Source organism: Biomphalaria glabrata, chromosome 2 (genome assembly GCF_947242115.1).
Source record: "Biomphalaria glabrata chromosome 2, xgBioGlab47.1, whole genome shotgun sequence".
NCBI lineage: Eukaryota > Metazoa > Mollusca > Gastropoda > Planorbidae > Biomphalaria > Biomphalaria glabrata.
The window spans coordinates 43,412,098-43,426,667 of record NC_074712.1 but is presented as its reverse complement, the minus strand read 5'-3'; the positions used below and the strand labels follow the sequence as shown (position 1 = coordinate 43,426,667).

The 14,570-nt window shown below is 34.8% G+C and overlaps 1 protein-coding gene across 4 annotated transcripts in view; it reads left to right on the top strand.

The window, feature by feature from the left end:
• The window catches only part of LOC106050278 (neuronal acetylcholine receptor subunit alpha-10-like), a 135,907-nt gene that overhangs the window by 41,067 nt on the left and 80,270 nt on the right, over window positions 1–14,570 (top strand). For 2 of the 4 annotated variants that reach the window (XM_056020726.1, XM_056020723.1), the window contains exon 5: window positions 3,947–4,250. In XM_056020726.1, coding sequence (XP_055876701.1) covers window positions 4,109–4,250 — 142 coding nt within the window. In that variant the 5' untranslated portion in view covers window positions 3,947–4,108. Of the gene's footprint in view, window positions 1–3,495; window positions 4,251–14,570 lie in introns of those variants that run through there. The other 2 variants (XM_056020724.1, XM_056020725.1) reach the window with 2 other exon arrangements.

The following is a 14,570-nucleotide window of genomic DNA, read 5'->3' as shown; positions in this document are numbered from 1 at the left end:
ATTGACCGAGCTAACAAAATTAAGTGGTCATTTCATTTTTTTCTCTTAATTTAAAAAAAGTTTATATTAGATCAAGAATAATAAGACTAACATTGTAATCTTTCTACTGACAACATAATTGGTTAGATTGCATGATTCTTTTATAGTTGTTAGCTAGAGGTTAATTGTTGGTAATTTTTTTAATATGTTAAATGAGTTAGTAACATGAAAACGTTGAAGTATAAGATCTAGAGAGCTCTATGTTTCTAAGACTGACAGTTAACGAGGGTGTCATATAATCAGCACAATGTCTTACCGCCTTTAGTGCGATTTTAAGTTACCCATTAGAGTCATGAGCATTCAGAGGCGTCCTTACTTCTAAAGTCCCAGTCTTTACCTGGAATCGAACTCAAAACCTCTCGATTCACAAACAGAGCACTTAACCACTGAACCAACACTCCAACATTTTTCATTTTTAATTGATCAAGAAAAACAAACTGCTCATACAAACTTTTTGTTTACAATTATCTTTACTTTTGATAAATTTTAGTTTACATTTTGACAGCAACATTGAAGCTCTTACTCTTACTGCTGGGCTGTCAGCTCTTACTCTTACTGCTGGGCTGTCAGCTCTTACTCTTACTGCTGGGCTGTCAGCTCTTACTCTTACTGCTGGGCTGTCAGCTCTTACCCTACCTGCTGGGTTGTCAGCTCTTTTGCAGTCCGTGCCTAGTAAAACTTGTGTGCAGTTTTCTTCACTTGTTCAGCACTGCCGTACAGAGTGTTGGTTAAGTTTCTGTACTAATAGGGTATGTTTGAGGTGAACTAAATTGGGACATTCATAGAGGGCAGGATAGACAATGTCGTAATTGTGGGCGCATTGTCTACATAAGAGTGTGGATGAATGGAGTTTATTCTGTTATTCCTAAGTAAAAGTTTAATTCATTCTAAACATTCAGGTCAGGACCTAAAGGGTATACTAGGTCTTGAAACCAAGTAGAGAACTCAATGATCAGGCGGCGTCGCGATTTTATAAATGCATTTATGCATCTCAGAATAAAAATAAATCAATTGATGCCGCCCCTGCATGGATGGGAGCTTAAAGAAACCTCTCAAATTTTAATAATAGAGACTCAATTTCCGGTTACCACAGCTTCACTGGGACCCAAACGTCCGGTCCTGATTAAAAAATCCGTCTTATCATTTGTTACAGTTTCAAAGTTTAAAGTACTACAGTAAAATATTTATTTTCAAATGTTATTCCCATGTTAGACTTTATCGATTTCAAATTATTACATGGAAATATTTTTTTTTCATGCCATTGTTTAGTTTTGCTTTGGTCACTTCTATATTGTTATCACAGAAGTGAGGTTAAGGACACACTCCATGGATTCGTTGAGTTGAAGCAAAAATGTATTTGTTATCTTGTTATATCCTCTTGGACTCAATAAGTGTTTCTCTGCCTAGTGTCCAGAGAGGAGATAGAAGAGCTAATGCAATAACCAATGAGTAACAGCAAACCAAGCTGCATGATAATTGAATAAATGGTGATCCAAACTGAACAGTGAATAACTGATTAACAATTGTTCAACAAAAACAATATTTAATAATTAAGCTAAATACAATATTTACAATATAAAGTATATTCCAAAATTCACAAATCATGGGCATTTAAATAATGCATTGTTAGTTATACAGATAAACACACCTCACGCACGCACAAACCATTTCGGTCAAACAACTCGGTAGCTTCAAACACTATGCTACGACTCAAGAATCAGTCACGGCTCCGGGGGCGAGCTCAAGGCTACACGCTCCATCATAGCCCCAAGCCTAACACTCTGAAACAAAAGAATAACCTAGATCTAGGGATGCCGCTACATTTTTTAAAATTCGATTTATTCACCATTTCCAAAAGATGACGTTGTGGCCATACATACACAAGACAACAGAAAAGTTTATTGGTCTCACAACAAGACAACAGAAAAGTTTATTGGTCTGACAACAAGACAACAGAAAAGTTTATTGGTCTGACAACAAGACAACAGAAAAGTTTATTGGTCTCACAACAAGACAATAGAAAAGTTTATTGGTCTCACAACAAGACAATCAAATTTGCTCAGAAATTGTTCAAAGTTCATGCGTTCATTAGGTAGTCCTATTTTCCTGCTGTAGACACATTAAAGGTCCTCCTACATCCCACATGGGTTTACATCTGACAAGATACAAAATGTTTGAGAGTTGAAAGGTCACTGCCCTTAGTTACAATTAAGTCTAAGCATAGATGTGACACATAATACAAAAAGTTTTGCTTTGTCATCATAGGATTCCTTGGGACTTAGGCCTCTTTTCTTCGCCTCTTTTTTCGGCCCGCCTGCCTCTTTTGTGGGCTTTTTAATTTAAAAAAAAAATTATTATTATCATAAGTTCTCAAATTTCACAAATATTAAAGTATAAAGAATTAAAATTAATCTTTGAAATATGATTAATTCATACTTAATTAGTAATTAAAATAATGAATCTACATAAGAAAAACAATTTTTTTTTAAACTTTGAGGTAATATAATTAATACCTTAGAAATATTCCTAGTTTAAAAAGCATGGTTATATTTAAAAACCAATAGCTTTAGTAACTAACATAAGATAGATACATTTCCAATCATCTAATAACAATTTTTTTCCCGAGGTAAGGAATTTTAATCCTTTACCATGAAGTTTACAGGAGTCTGATAGAGTTATTATGATTGTAATATGTGAATAATTTTGCGATATGTACATTCACTTCTTTCTAGTTTTATGGTTACATATTTTTAACTTTGTAATGACAGTCAATACTACAACTATAGATATATGTTCAGTTCTTTCCTTGTGTTTCCTTTGAAAATACAATAAGTTACGGATGGTACACTAGTGAGTGTATCCAGCAACAAATACAATTTATCAAAGAATATATTTAAATAACAATTTCTTACTGTAAATAAACTTTTAAATAATTACATAAATTACAAATTTTTTTTTTTACTGTTTTTTTTTTTACATTTAATGTATATCAATGTAGCTATTTCAGTTGTTTTAAAATACTTTCTTACTAGGAAATTGAAGTAGACAACTATACCACAAGAAAAAGTAGAAACGGGAAGTTTGTTCAATGTTCTATATATTTGTGATTTTATCCCTAAATATGTTCAGCATATTACATTCTATCATTCATACTGTAACGATACTACAGATTTTAATCAGATAAATAGCAGAAGCACAATAGATTGATGACTATAACACATCAGAGCCTTTAGTTGTATCCAATAGGTTATACATTCAAAATGGCTAGAATTTTCACAATAAAAACAATAAGACATCTGCTTCTGTTTTCAACGTTAGAAAAACAGATTGTAGGGAAACTGTTATGAACATAAAGATAACAGAGTTGAAAACCTTGTCCGCTTAGTCTGGCTTTAATACACTGAATGACTACACAACACACATTTCGTGAACTATATTCTTAGGGACGAGTTACAAGCGCATGTAAACATAAGAACGACAACCGATACAGCATATAATATTCATAACAGAAACTAAATCGACTCTTTATTGAAACTAACAAAAAAACAAACAAACAACAAAGCCGCAAGTAAACAAAGAAATGTCATTGTACACAAGTGTCCGTGTGTGTGTGTTTACTGTCGGGAAATTCTCTGCACATTTTTCCTTGAATCTTAAAGCATTCCTCTGGATAATTTATTAGACTAACAAACAATGACATTTTGTGAGTGGTACATAGTATGTTTCAAACCATGTGTCTTTTTATTCTTAAACTCTACGACGTCATAGTAAAATGATTAGTTCAAGCTTTGTAACATTTCTGTTATGTTTTAGTAATATTTTGTTTCCATGATATTCAAAGTGAAATAGTTTGCAGTATTTGATCGAGTTTAGATCTTATATAAGGAATATCCTGTTTTAAAATTAGGTCACGTCTGCTCCAGTTCAGCTGTAGGACACAGCGGGAAAAAATATTAATTATTTTTAATTTACACTTTTTTTAATTCATGGTCATCCGAAATCATTTCAAACTCAAATACTAAGTACTAACAACTGATTGCGGTCAAACCTTTGTCACTTGCCATTCAGGATGCTGCAACGAACTGTAAGGATAACTTTCGTGAGAATAGACACGCTTTTACAAATGGCTACTTTCACGATTATTGTGTGGTTGCTCATGTCTGTGCTGGTTACGTCACAGAAAATGAAACCAACAACCAAGGAGGATAAAGGTGAGTTCCTGAGATTTAAAAAAATAATTTAATTCACTTTTCTTAGAATGTTTTTAACAGTACGTATGTATATATTTTTGATATCACCCTATCTTAGAGTTAGCATAAATACACATGTACCTAATGGCATACTACAGAGTTTCTCAAACATTTTACTTTGACGCTACACTAGATTAAAAAAAATTCGAGCCTCTCCTTAGTCTCTTAGCAAACTTGGGAGTCTAGGGGATTGCCGTTAGTATCGGGGCGGGGTTTACAATATTATATTACACTAGACATTTATTAACCGCGGTCCGCGGGTCTTAATTTGCGTGTCACTGTCGATATAGTCACTAAGAGTGTTTTGGAAAAAATTTAAAGGAAATTATAAGAGTGAATTCAATGTCTCAAGAAGCTTATTAATGTTTGTACGTTAGTATATTTAATATCCCCCATATAGAGCCTCATGTAGTCTGTCCAATCATAGTGTGTTTACAAAGCGGTGTGCACGACACATGAATGGGTTTATTAAAATGCATGTCAATATGGAAGCTATAGCGAACGAATGTATGAAAAATGCTTTAGAAACACAAAATTTGAGGGTTAAATTAAAAAAAATATAATAATAAAAAAAATAATTAAAAAAAAAAAAAAAAAAAAAAATTAATAAAATGAATGGACTTTATTTTGTATGTTAAAGTGTTAATGAATGTATAAAATAGATCTTTCCTCTTTGAATAAGATCTAGAAATAGAGTTAGATCTAGACTGTCTAGAGTCTAGACTTAGATGTCGGCTTCGATAGATGAATGGGATTATAAAGTACGTCAGTACTTCTAAATTCGCAGATATAAGGAACGAATTTGTGTAAAAATGCTTTTGAAACACAAGTTTGAAGCTTAATTTTATTAAATAATGAAATCAATAGACTATATTTTGTATTTTCATGTGTCAAAGTAAAAAACTATCTGCACAAAGTGTAGTTTTAAAAATGAGATCTAGATCCTTTCGATTTTCTCTTGTGTAAACATGATAAACATGGCCTAGATCCATAAAATAGGAATACTTTCATAGAGTTGGCCACCTTTATTTTTTTAGGGTCTTAAGTTTGTTTTAGGGCTACTATACATACGTCACGGTTCCAGTTAGTACCAAAGGAACATTTCTGCCAAGTTTTATCAAGATTGGTTAAACGGTTTTGATTTCTATTCGTAACATGCATACATACATGCATACATACATACATACATACATGCATACATACATACATACATGCATACATACGCCTTACTTTCTACTTTATAGTATAGAAGATTGGCTATAATATTAGAATAATTTTTTTTTTCTGAAAAAATACTTTCTAATAATTAATTAACAAAATAAGATAAGGATTTCAAACTCTCTTTCAATCTTTCTATCTCTGTCTCCCATACACACACAGAAACACACACACACACATTTAATATGATGTTGACGTCGGTAACTAGTATCGAATTCTTAATGTCCACTAGTTTTCAGTGTTAGGATTGAGCTGCCCTGCAGTTGGAAGTTTGTGTTTCTAGCAGTTCTAGACATTAAAACGTTGCGTTATTTCGGCGGCTGATATCAGCTGTAAGGGATGAAATTCATGTTTTATTTTGTTTTATGTATGACACTAAATAATGGAAGAGGAATATCTAATTGTGCTGCGTGCTTTGCATGTTGTTTTTTTTTTCTTAGAGAGGAAATAATTAGATTGATCAGCAGATGTTTGGACAGAATATTCCTTAATATAACCGATCTTTCAACACGTGCTTGTGTGTTTGTGTGTGTGTGTCTCAAGTGATGAACAGAACAGCTTGATGACTCCACTTGTGTTTGTGTGTGTGTGTCTCAAGTGATGAACAGAACAGCTTGATGACTCCACTTGTGTTTGTGTGTGTGTGTCTCAAGTGATGAACAAAACAGCTTGATGACTCCACTTGTGTTTGTGTGTGTGTGTCTCAAGTGATGAACAGAACAGCTTGATGACTCCATTTGTGTTTGACTCTCTGTCACTCAGTGCAGTTGTTCATAAAATTCTTACTATAACTGTGTGGTTCTGTCTGACACCTTGCGACTCATTACAACTGCTTGCAATTCATTGGACTCTTTGGAACTCTGCGTGACTCTTAGCAACGACTTTGCAACTTTGACTGTGGCTATACAAATCCTTTATTTTCAAGAAAATTAACTTAGTTAATTGTTTCGGGTCGATATGGTTAAAATTTTCTTTTAATAATTGTGCTTTAATCTTAATTTTAATTTTTTTTTTTATTTATTGAACATTTTTTTTATTCTATTCTATTCTGCTTCACCATCATCATCATCATGTCTCTTGACTTTCGTCGAAGAGATGCTTCGCTTAACCATATTACTCCACTCTTTCCGGTCAGAAACTGTCCATTCTTGCATGTTGTCCAGCAGTGGCGTAGCTAGGGTGGGGGATGAGGGGGATAATTTGAAAATCCCCCCAGGCCCCCACTTGATGGGGGGCCCAAATTAGTGTTTTTTACATTAGAAACTAAAAATTACTTTAAAAAGCAGGGGCTACCCAAAAAGGTCAAGCCCCCCCCCCGGGCTCCCAAACGTTGGAAAATTTCTAGCTACGCCCCTGCTGTCCAGCTTTCTTTAAACGACCCTTTCTTCTTGTTCTTTCCACTGTACCTTAAAGGATGACTTCAGAAGATGAATTAGCTCAGCCTCTGCCTCTTTACAGTGCTCATGAGCTCATCCTTGTGGCCAGTCTGAGTCCTAACCTGTACAAATACACATTCATTTGTTTTCCTGGTATCTGATATCTATCTATCTATCTATCTATCTATCTATCTATCTATCTATCTATATATATATATATATATATATATATATATATATATATATATATATATATATATATATATATATATATATATGAGTCCAGAGATTACTTAGGAAGATTACTGTTTTGATTTTACTTGGAAGCTGATTTTACTCTTCCAGATTTTCCACAATGTACTTATAACTGCAGATGCTATGCTTACGCTGTTTTCTTTTTTAATCTCTTTTAATGATTCTCCATCACTTATTAAGTTTTACAGTATATATTTAATGAGTCGACTTCTGAGTCCTGTTAACAATTCAGTACATCTAGACAAAGAATACACGTGACTCATTTCTGTATCGGTACTTTAAGAGTTCCCAGAGACCATTAAATAAGCTTAATGTACCCAAACGTATGCAGGGCACTTAATGTAAACGTCATTTGTTTCAGTCGTAAATGATTTATAAGGATGTCATTTGACCAGGTCTTTTTTTGCCTAGATCACGTCTTGAATATTCCTTTCAAATAGGCGGATCCGATAGGGATCCGACTGGGGCCGCCTTTGAGTTTGTGTGATAACACAAACTCTCTTTGTAATCTTGTTACCTAGATAGTTGTATTTAATTGTAAACGGAATATCTGTTTACATTCAACTAGTTTTATTGGTATGTATATTGAAGTTTGGTGGACTTAAAGAAGTCTTAAATAAAACGAATTGAAAATCCCCATTTATTACAGAACACCGAAACTTTTTTTTTTTAATGGATTTATAAAACTACCTAAGACGATGAAAGCTGCACCCTCTTTACCTTTAAGTTAAATAACTCAAACTGATTAAAATTATAAAATTTATAGTTTCGATATTCGAAAGACTTTCCATAAATTTATAATTATGTTAGCATAAATAGATTCTTCATTGTGAAGATTGAGCAGATTAGAAATAACATGCCATCCCTCTCATCACAGCTTGACCACTCTCCAATCTTTCAAAATTCTCCTTTTTGCGAGTTTCAGCTTGTATCTGAAGATTATGTCAAAAGTACTATTTTAAAGATGCCAAATAAGTCATGTGACCTTGATCCCATTCCAACTTCCTTGCTCCTTGAATGTTTAGATGAGCTTGTACCTACAATTACTAACATTGTGAACTCTTCACTGACTTCAGGCATTGTACCACAGCAATTTAAGCATGCACTTGTCAGGCCCTTATTAAAAAAATCCAGTCTTGACCCGGAATGTCTAAAAAACTTTCAATCTGCATATAGGAAGTGCCGAAGCACAGAGACAGCAGTGGTCAGAGTACTAAACGACTTACTTCACAATTCCGACGTAGGCCACATCTCAATTCTTTCAATGCTGGACTTGTCCGCAGCCTTTGATACGCTAGACCATGAAATTATGATGGCCAGGTTCTCTGCCACTTTTGGTTTAACAGGAATCGTCCTAAAATGGCTTGGATCCTACCTGACTGAACGCACCCAAGGTGTCGTTGTTAACGGAACAGAATCAACAAGCTTACTCTTGAAGTACGGAGTACCCCAGGGATCAGTTCTAGGCCCAGTACTGTTCACTATGTATACATATCCACTCCGCGGTGTCATACGGCCAACCGGCATCCTATACCATTTCTTTTCCGATGACACACAGTTATACGATTCCTCAGTACCATCAGAGGTGTCGCATCTGGCAGAGAAAATCAGTAGTACCGTTGCAAGGGTGAGCAATTGGATGGTTGAAAAAAAGCTCAAGATGAACGAAGATAAGACAGAAATAATTAAGATTGGCACTCGGAACAACGTCTCGAAAGTTGAAAGCACAGATTCTCTTTTTATTACGAACTGCCAGGTTCCTTATGTCCATGTAGTGCGAAATCTTGGAGTTTTCTTCGACTCAACACTATCTTTCGACCCACACATAAGTCAGCTCTGCAAGGGTCTTTATCTGCAGCTTCGTAGATTAGGCCAGATCCGACCATACTTAACAACGGAGTCAACAAAAACGCTAGCTGTGGCATTCATACTCTCCCGCCTTGACTACTGTAACGCCGTGCTAGCAGGTATACCTGATGACAAAATAGCCAAACTGCAACGTATACAGAACAACGCCGCACGAATAGTGCTTAGAAAAACAAGACAAGATTCTGCTACTACGCTCTTGCGCATGCTCCATTCTCTTCCCGTGAAAGCGAGAATCGATTACAAGGTTGCCAATTTTTGTCATCAGTGTATATATAACAATGAGATGTCCCTGTACCTTAGAGAACTGATTACTCCATATGTCCCCCAGAGAGCCCTGCGCTCAATAGACTCAACGCTTTTGGTGGTGCCACGTTTCTCCCTCAAAAGCTACGGTCTGCGGGCTTTTTCAGTGCACGGACGAAAGGTTTGGAACTCACTCCCCATTGATCTCAGACAGACAACATGCTATACCACTTTTAAGAAGAACATTAAGACCTAATTATTTAAAACTTTTTTAGATTAGTTTTTGACTTTTGTAGTCGTGTTTGTGTTTGTAATGCTATTACAGCGCCTGGTGCCTACATTTTGTTTGTTAACAGCGCTTTATAAATAAAATTATTATTATTATTATTATTATTATAAATATATGAGCTATATTACAGAGTATTCTAGAATGTGTTGAAAAATCTAACGCATTGATCCAGTCTGGTAAATTTTGGTCCTAAGCAGTTCATAATAAGGCCAGAAGATTAAGGCATTACTACGGGGATTACTTTCCCTGGACCAAGACAGGAAAAGGAATGAAGTTAGCGTCGGGAACGAACGGAAACTCCTGAGAGAGAAGTGACAAGCATGGTCGTCATTAGCTAAGGGAAGTTCCTTGTTTTTACTCTGGCGATAGTCTCCCTTGGTCTTATCTCTGAATAAGAGTAAGTATTTACTAAAATTTTAAAAGTCACTTTAAATACTCCGGCAGGCAAGTTGTGGTCAACTTGTTTAAAATCTTCACTCCTCCATCTAGTGAATGCAATTTTGAACAGCACCCCTATGACGAAAGCCAAGAGACAGATGAGATGATGAGAATTTTGAACATAAGAAAAACTCTAACACGAAATTAACATTTCATGAACACTTTAGGATTGGCTGTTTTATTTTGTTAATCTTCTTATGCATATTATAACATTTTAAAAACATTTCTTAAAAAGTTGAAATGTTTGTAGCGAAACGAAAGATCTGTGGATATAAGAGCTCCAATTTCACACACACACACATTCTCTCTGTCACTTCCATTCCCCAACTATTCTTCTCTCTCAGCACTCTCTCTATTCCTCTCTCAACTCCACTCTCGACTTCTCTCTCTCTCTCTCTCTCTCTCTCTCTCTCTTTCTATCTGTGCTTTTTCACTCTTTGTCATATATATATATAAATATATATATATATATATATATATATATAGAGAGAGAGAGAGAGAGAAAGAGATAGATAGATAGATAGATAGATAGATAGATAGATAGATAGATAGATAGATAGATAGATAGATAGATAGATAGATAGATAGATAGATAGATAGATAGATTCAGTTTTCCCCTGCCCTGTAAATAAGATGGCTACATTGAGACGTCGTCAGCTACCTCTTTAGTGTTACCCAAAAGGCCTAATCATAGTTCACTGTGTACCACACCCAACAGACAGTCATTCATTGTGTACCACACCCAACAGACAGTCATTCATTGTGTACCACACCCAACAGACAGTCATTCATTGTGTACCACACCCAACAGACAGTCATTCATTTCGTACCACACCCAACAGATAGTCATTCATTGTGTACCACACCCAACAGACAGTCATTCATTGTATCAATATTGCTGCTGAAATGTGTGACCAACCATACCCGCGAGTATACACACACACACACACACACATATATATATACACACACACCATCGTATGAAGGAATTTTGGAGCAGTGCATTCATTAAATAACAAACTAGTGAAATCAATGTAATATAGCAAGTAATCAGGGCCTGGGTTACAACAGTGCCTGACTTGGGAACCGCTCAAGACGTCACCATTACAAATTCGGGGAGGGCTCTACATTTCAAAAATCTATAATAGTTTACAAAAATATGTACATTTTTTGTAAATAAATATGTAAAATAAGTTTACATTACTAAGAAATCTATTTATTTCTTGACCAATAGTTTTTAGTAATACTAAGGACGTTTATGTTGTAACTACAAAAGTATGGGACCTGTTCATTACAAGGCCTCCACTAAGGACAATCTGGCACAGGTACTAATGTTACATATGTGTTAGGTTAGGTATCCAGCATTTTGTTTTCGTACCTTAAGACAATAATATAAAAGCCTACATCTATGTTCAACATTTTAAAGCCATTATAATAATTATTATTATAATGATAATAATAGTAATAATAATTGTGGAAATGCTTGCGATTCAGAAGATTAAGAATGGGTGAAGATATTCACATCACTTTGTAAACCCAAAACCGTAATATTGTAAGAATACAGAAAACAATAAGGAATGTTATATTAATTAAGCAACAGATTGGCACATACTGAGGTTGTTTTTGACGTTAAGTAAAATGCTTATAAATCTAACAAACGAAACTGACCCACATTCACCCAGAGTGAATTAAAAATCAATTCTATGTTTTGAAAAATGCGCGTGAAAAAAGAAAAGAAATGGATAAAAAGACTCAATGTGGGATAAAAAAAAACTGTGGGATAAAAAAAAACTCATTGTGGGATAAAAAGACTCGTGGTGGGATAAACAGACTCACTGCGGGAGAGTTGGAGTGACAGATAGTAAAATAGAAAGTGATGACATCACTCTCAAGGCGCTACGTGACATTTTGGATGATATTGGGCTATTATTAGACTTTTAAGCACATTTTCTTTCTTGTCAGAGGGGCTTCCCTGTCCACTAATGACACTTAGGGACCATACGTCAAGAGCCTGTCTGACCTACAGAACTTAGTTGATCGACTTAGAACAGTCTGTGTAATTGACGTTTCAAAGTGGCAAAACCTTAAGTTACTAAACCACAACTGACTATTAAGTGATAGAATCACTGGTTAATACATGGCTGAACTACAAATGACAGTAAGTGATAGAATCACTGGTTAATACATGACTGAACTACAAATGACAGTAAGTGATAGAATCACTGGTTAATACATGGCTGAACTACAAATGACAGTAAGTGATAGAATCACTGGTTAATACATGGCTGAACTACAAATGACAGTAAGTGATAGAATCACTGGTTAATACATGGCTGAACTACAAATGACAGTAAGTGATAGAAGCACAAATTAATAAAGTAATTAGCCACTGTGACTGTTTAGTGGTACAAAAAATACAACAATAGTATAATTATTAAGTACATCAGCCACAAGTTACTGTAAAAGTAACTCAATGTCACGTTATTATCGATGAGCCGAGCACGTTTTATTTTAAAGTAACAAACCACAAGTTACTGTAAAGTAAGTTAGACATATGTTACATTTACCACGAGTTTTTTTAAGTAACAACCCGTAAGTTACTGTAAAATAAACCGGCCACAAGTTACTGTAAAATAAACCAGCCAAAAGTTACTGTAAAATAAACCAGCCAAAAGTTACTGTAAAATAAACCAGCCAAAAGTTACTGTATTTTAAGTGAACAACGAACAACCTTTAACCACTAGTAACTGTAGCGTAAAGCAAATATAAAATAGTGTAAAATCCATAAAGCATTATTTAACATTGATGGCATTAAACTATAAATTAGTTTTAAAAATAATTGCAGTAATTGCAATAATCGTAATCCTAAAAAACCAACGGTACTAAGACTGCGCGGGACACTTGACGCGTTATTTCGGTGGAATTGGGGTACTTTGCATGATGAAGCAGCAGAAGTTTTGTTCCATTAGACGTTTTATTTGTGGTGATGGGGTCTGTGCATGTCTGAAAATGGTTAGGAATAATTGAAATAGGCAGTGCCAACACATAAACAATGTCTTCATACTCCAGTGGTGCGAAAATGTCAACAAAGCTTTGTTTGGTCTTTTGTTTACATCTATCCACCTCTGTTTTGTTTTTGTGTTTATTGCGATTATCTTTTCAGTCTTAACCATGGTCATATATTCCAGCCTTGGGTCCTCTGTCTACTGTAGGAGTTACATGTGTAAATATTGTTACAATTATTTACCCAACACATTCGAGATCCGTGTCCACCCACCCAGCTTTTGGGGGTTTTGTTTCCCCGAAGTTAGGAATTGAGGTATTATAAAAATAGATCTAGATTGAGGGCAAAATTTATTTTCCAAATTGAAGACCATAGCTTTTATACACGTAAAAATGTGTCTTTCACCAAACGAAACTATTTTCTATCGACAAACATATGCAGGAGGACATAAAGAGAAAGCCATAAAGAGGAGGACATAAAGAGAAAGGCATAAAGAGAAAGATATAAAGAGAAAGGCATAAAATGAAAGATATAAAGAGAAAGGCATATAGAGAAAGATATAAAGAGAAAGGCATATAGAGAAAGATATAAAGAGAAAGGCATATAGAGAAAGATATAAAGAGAAAGGCATATAGAGAAAGATATAAAGAGAAAGGCATATAGAGAAAGATATAAAGAGAAAGGCATATAGAGAAAGATATAAAGAGAAAGGCATATAGAGAAAGATATAAAGAGAAAGGCATATAGAGAAAGATATAAAGAGAAAGGCATATAGAGAAAGATATAAAGAGAAAGGCATAAAGACATAAAGAGGATGACATAAAGAGAAAGCCATAAAGAGGAGGACATAAAGAGAAAGGCATATAGAGAAAGAGATAAAGAGAAAGGCATAAAGAGAAAGATATAAAGAGAAAGACAGACAAAATTAACAACGTGTTTACTGTGAAATAAGATATGTCTTCTTTCTTGTCAGTAAGTGTAGAGTCAACTACTGCTCATTTAGAAGACTAAAAAATGGCATATTTTGAGAAACCTTATTTTCTTATAAAAATTCACCGTGAGAAATGCCGGGTATTTCGGCTCTAGTAAATAAAACACAAACATTCATAACTAAAATGAACAATATAAATACCAGTACACTCGATGATATTATTACTCATATTCCCACACACATGTAGGCAAACCCCGTAATAGACAGACAAACACAGACACAAAACACATTACCTCTCACACACACTGAACTAGTTCTACAAATACGTAACTTAAAAGTCAAAGCAGACGCGAGGGGACCACATTTACTGTAAATAAACTTCGTTCGGACTCCATTTGGGCGCCAAATAAAGTAACAAACAAGAGCGGAAATAGGGAGCTGGATTCAATGAGGTGGGGGTGGCTTGCTCGTCTCCTGGGGTGAAAAAAAAAAGAAAGTGGAGCTTCATCAATGTGAGAGAATCTTTGTCGATCAAAGAGTTTAGTTTCTGTCTACATGACTGGAACCTCTAAATATAAACATGTATTGAGTCATAGACAAACAAAAAGGGAGCGAGGGACATTACCTACAATAATAACATTAAAAAACATTTTGTGCT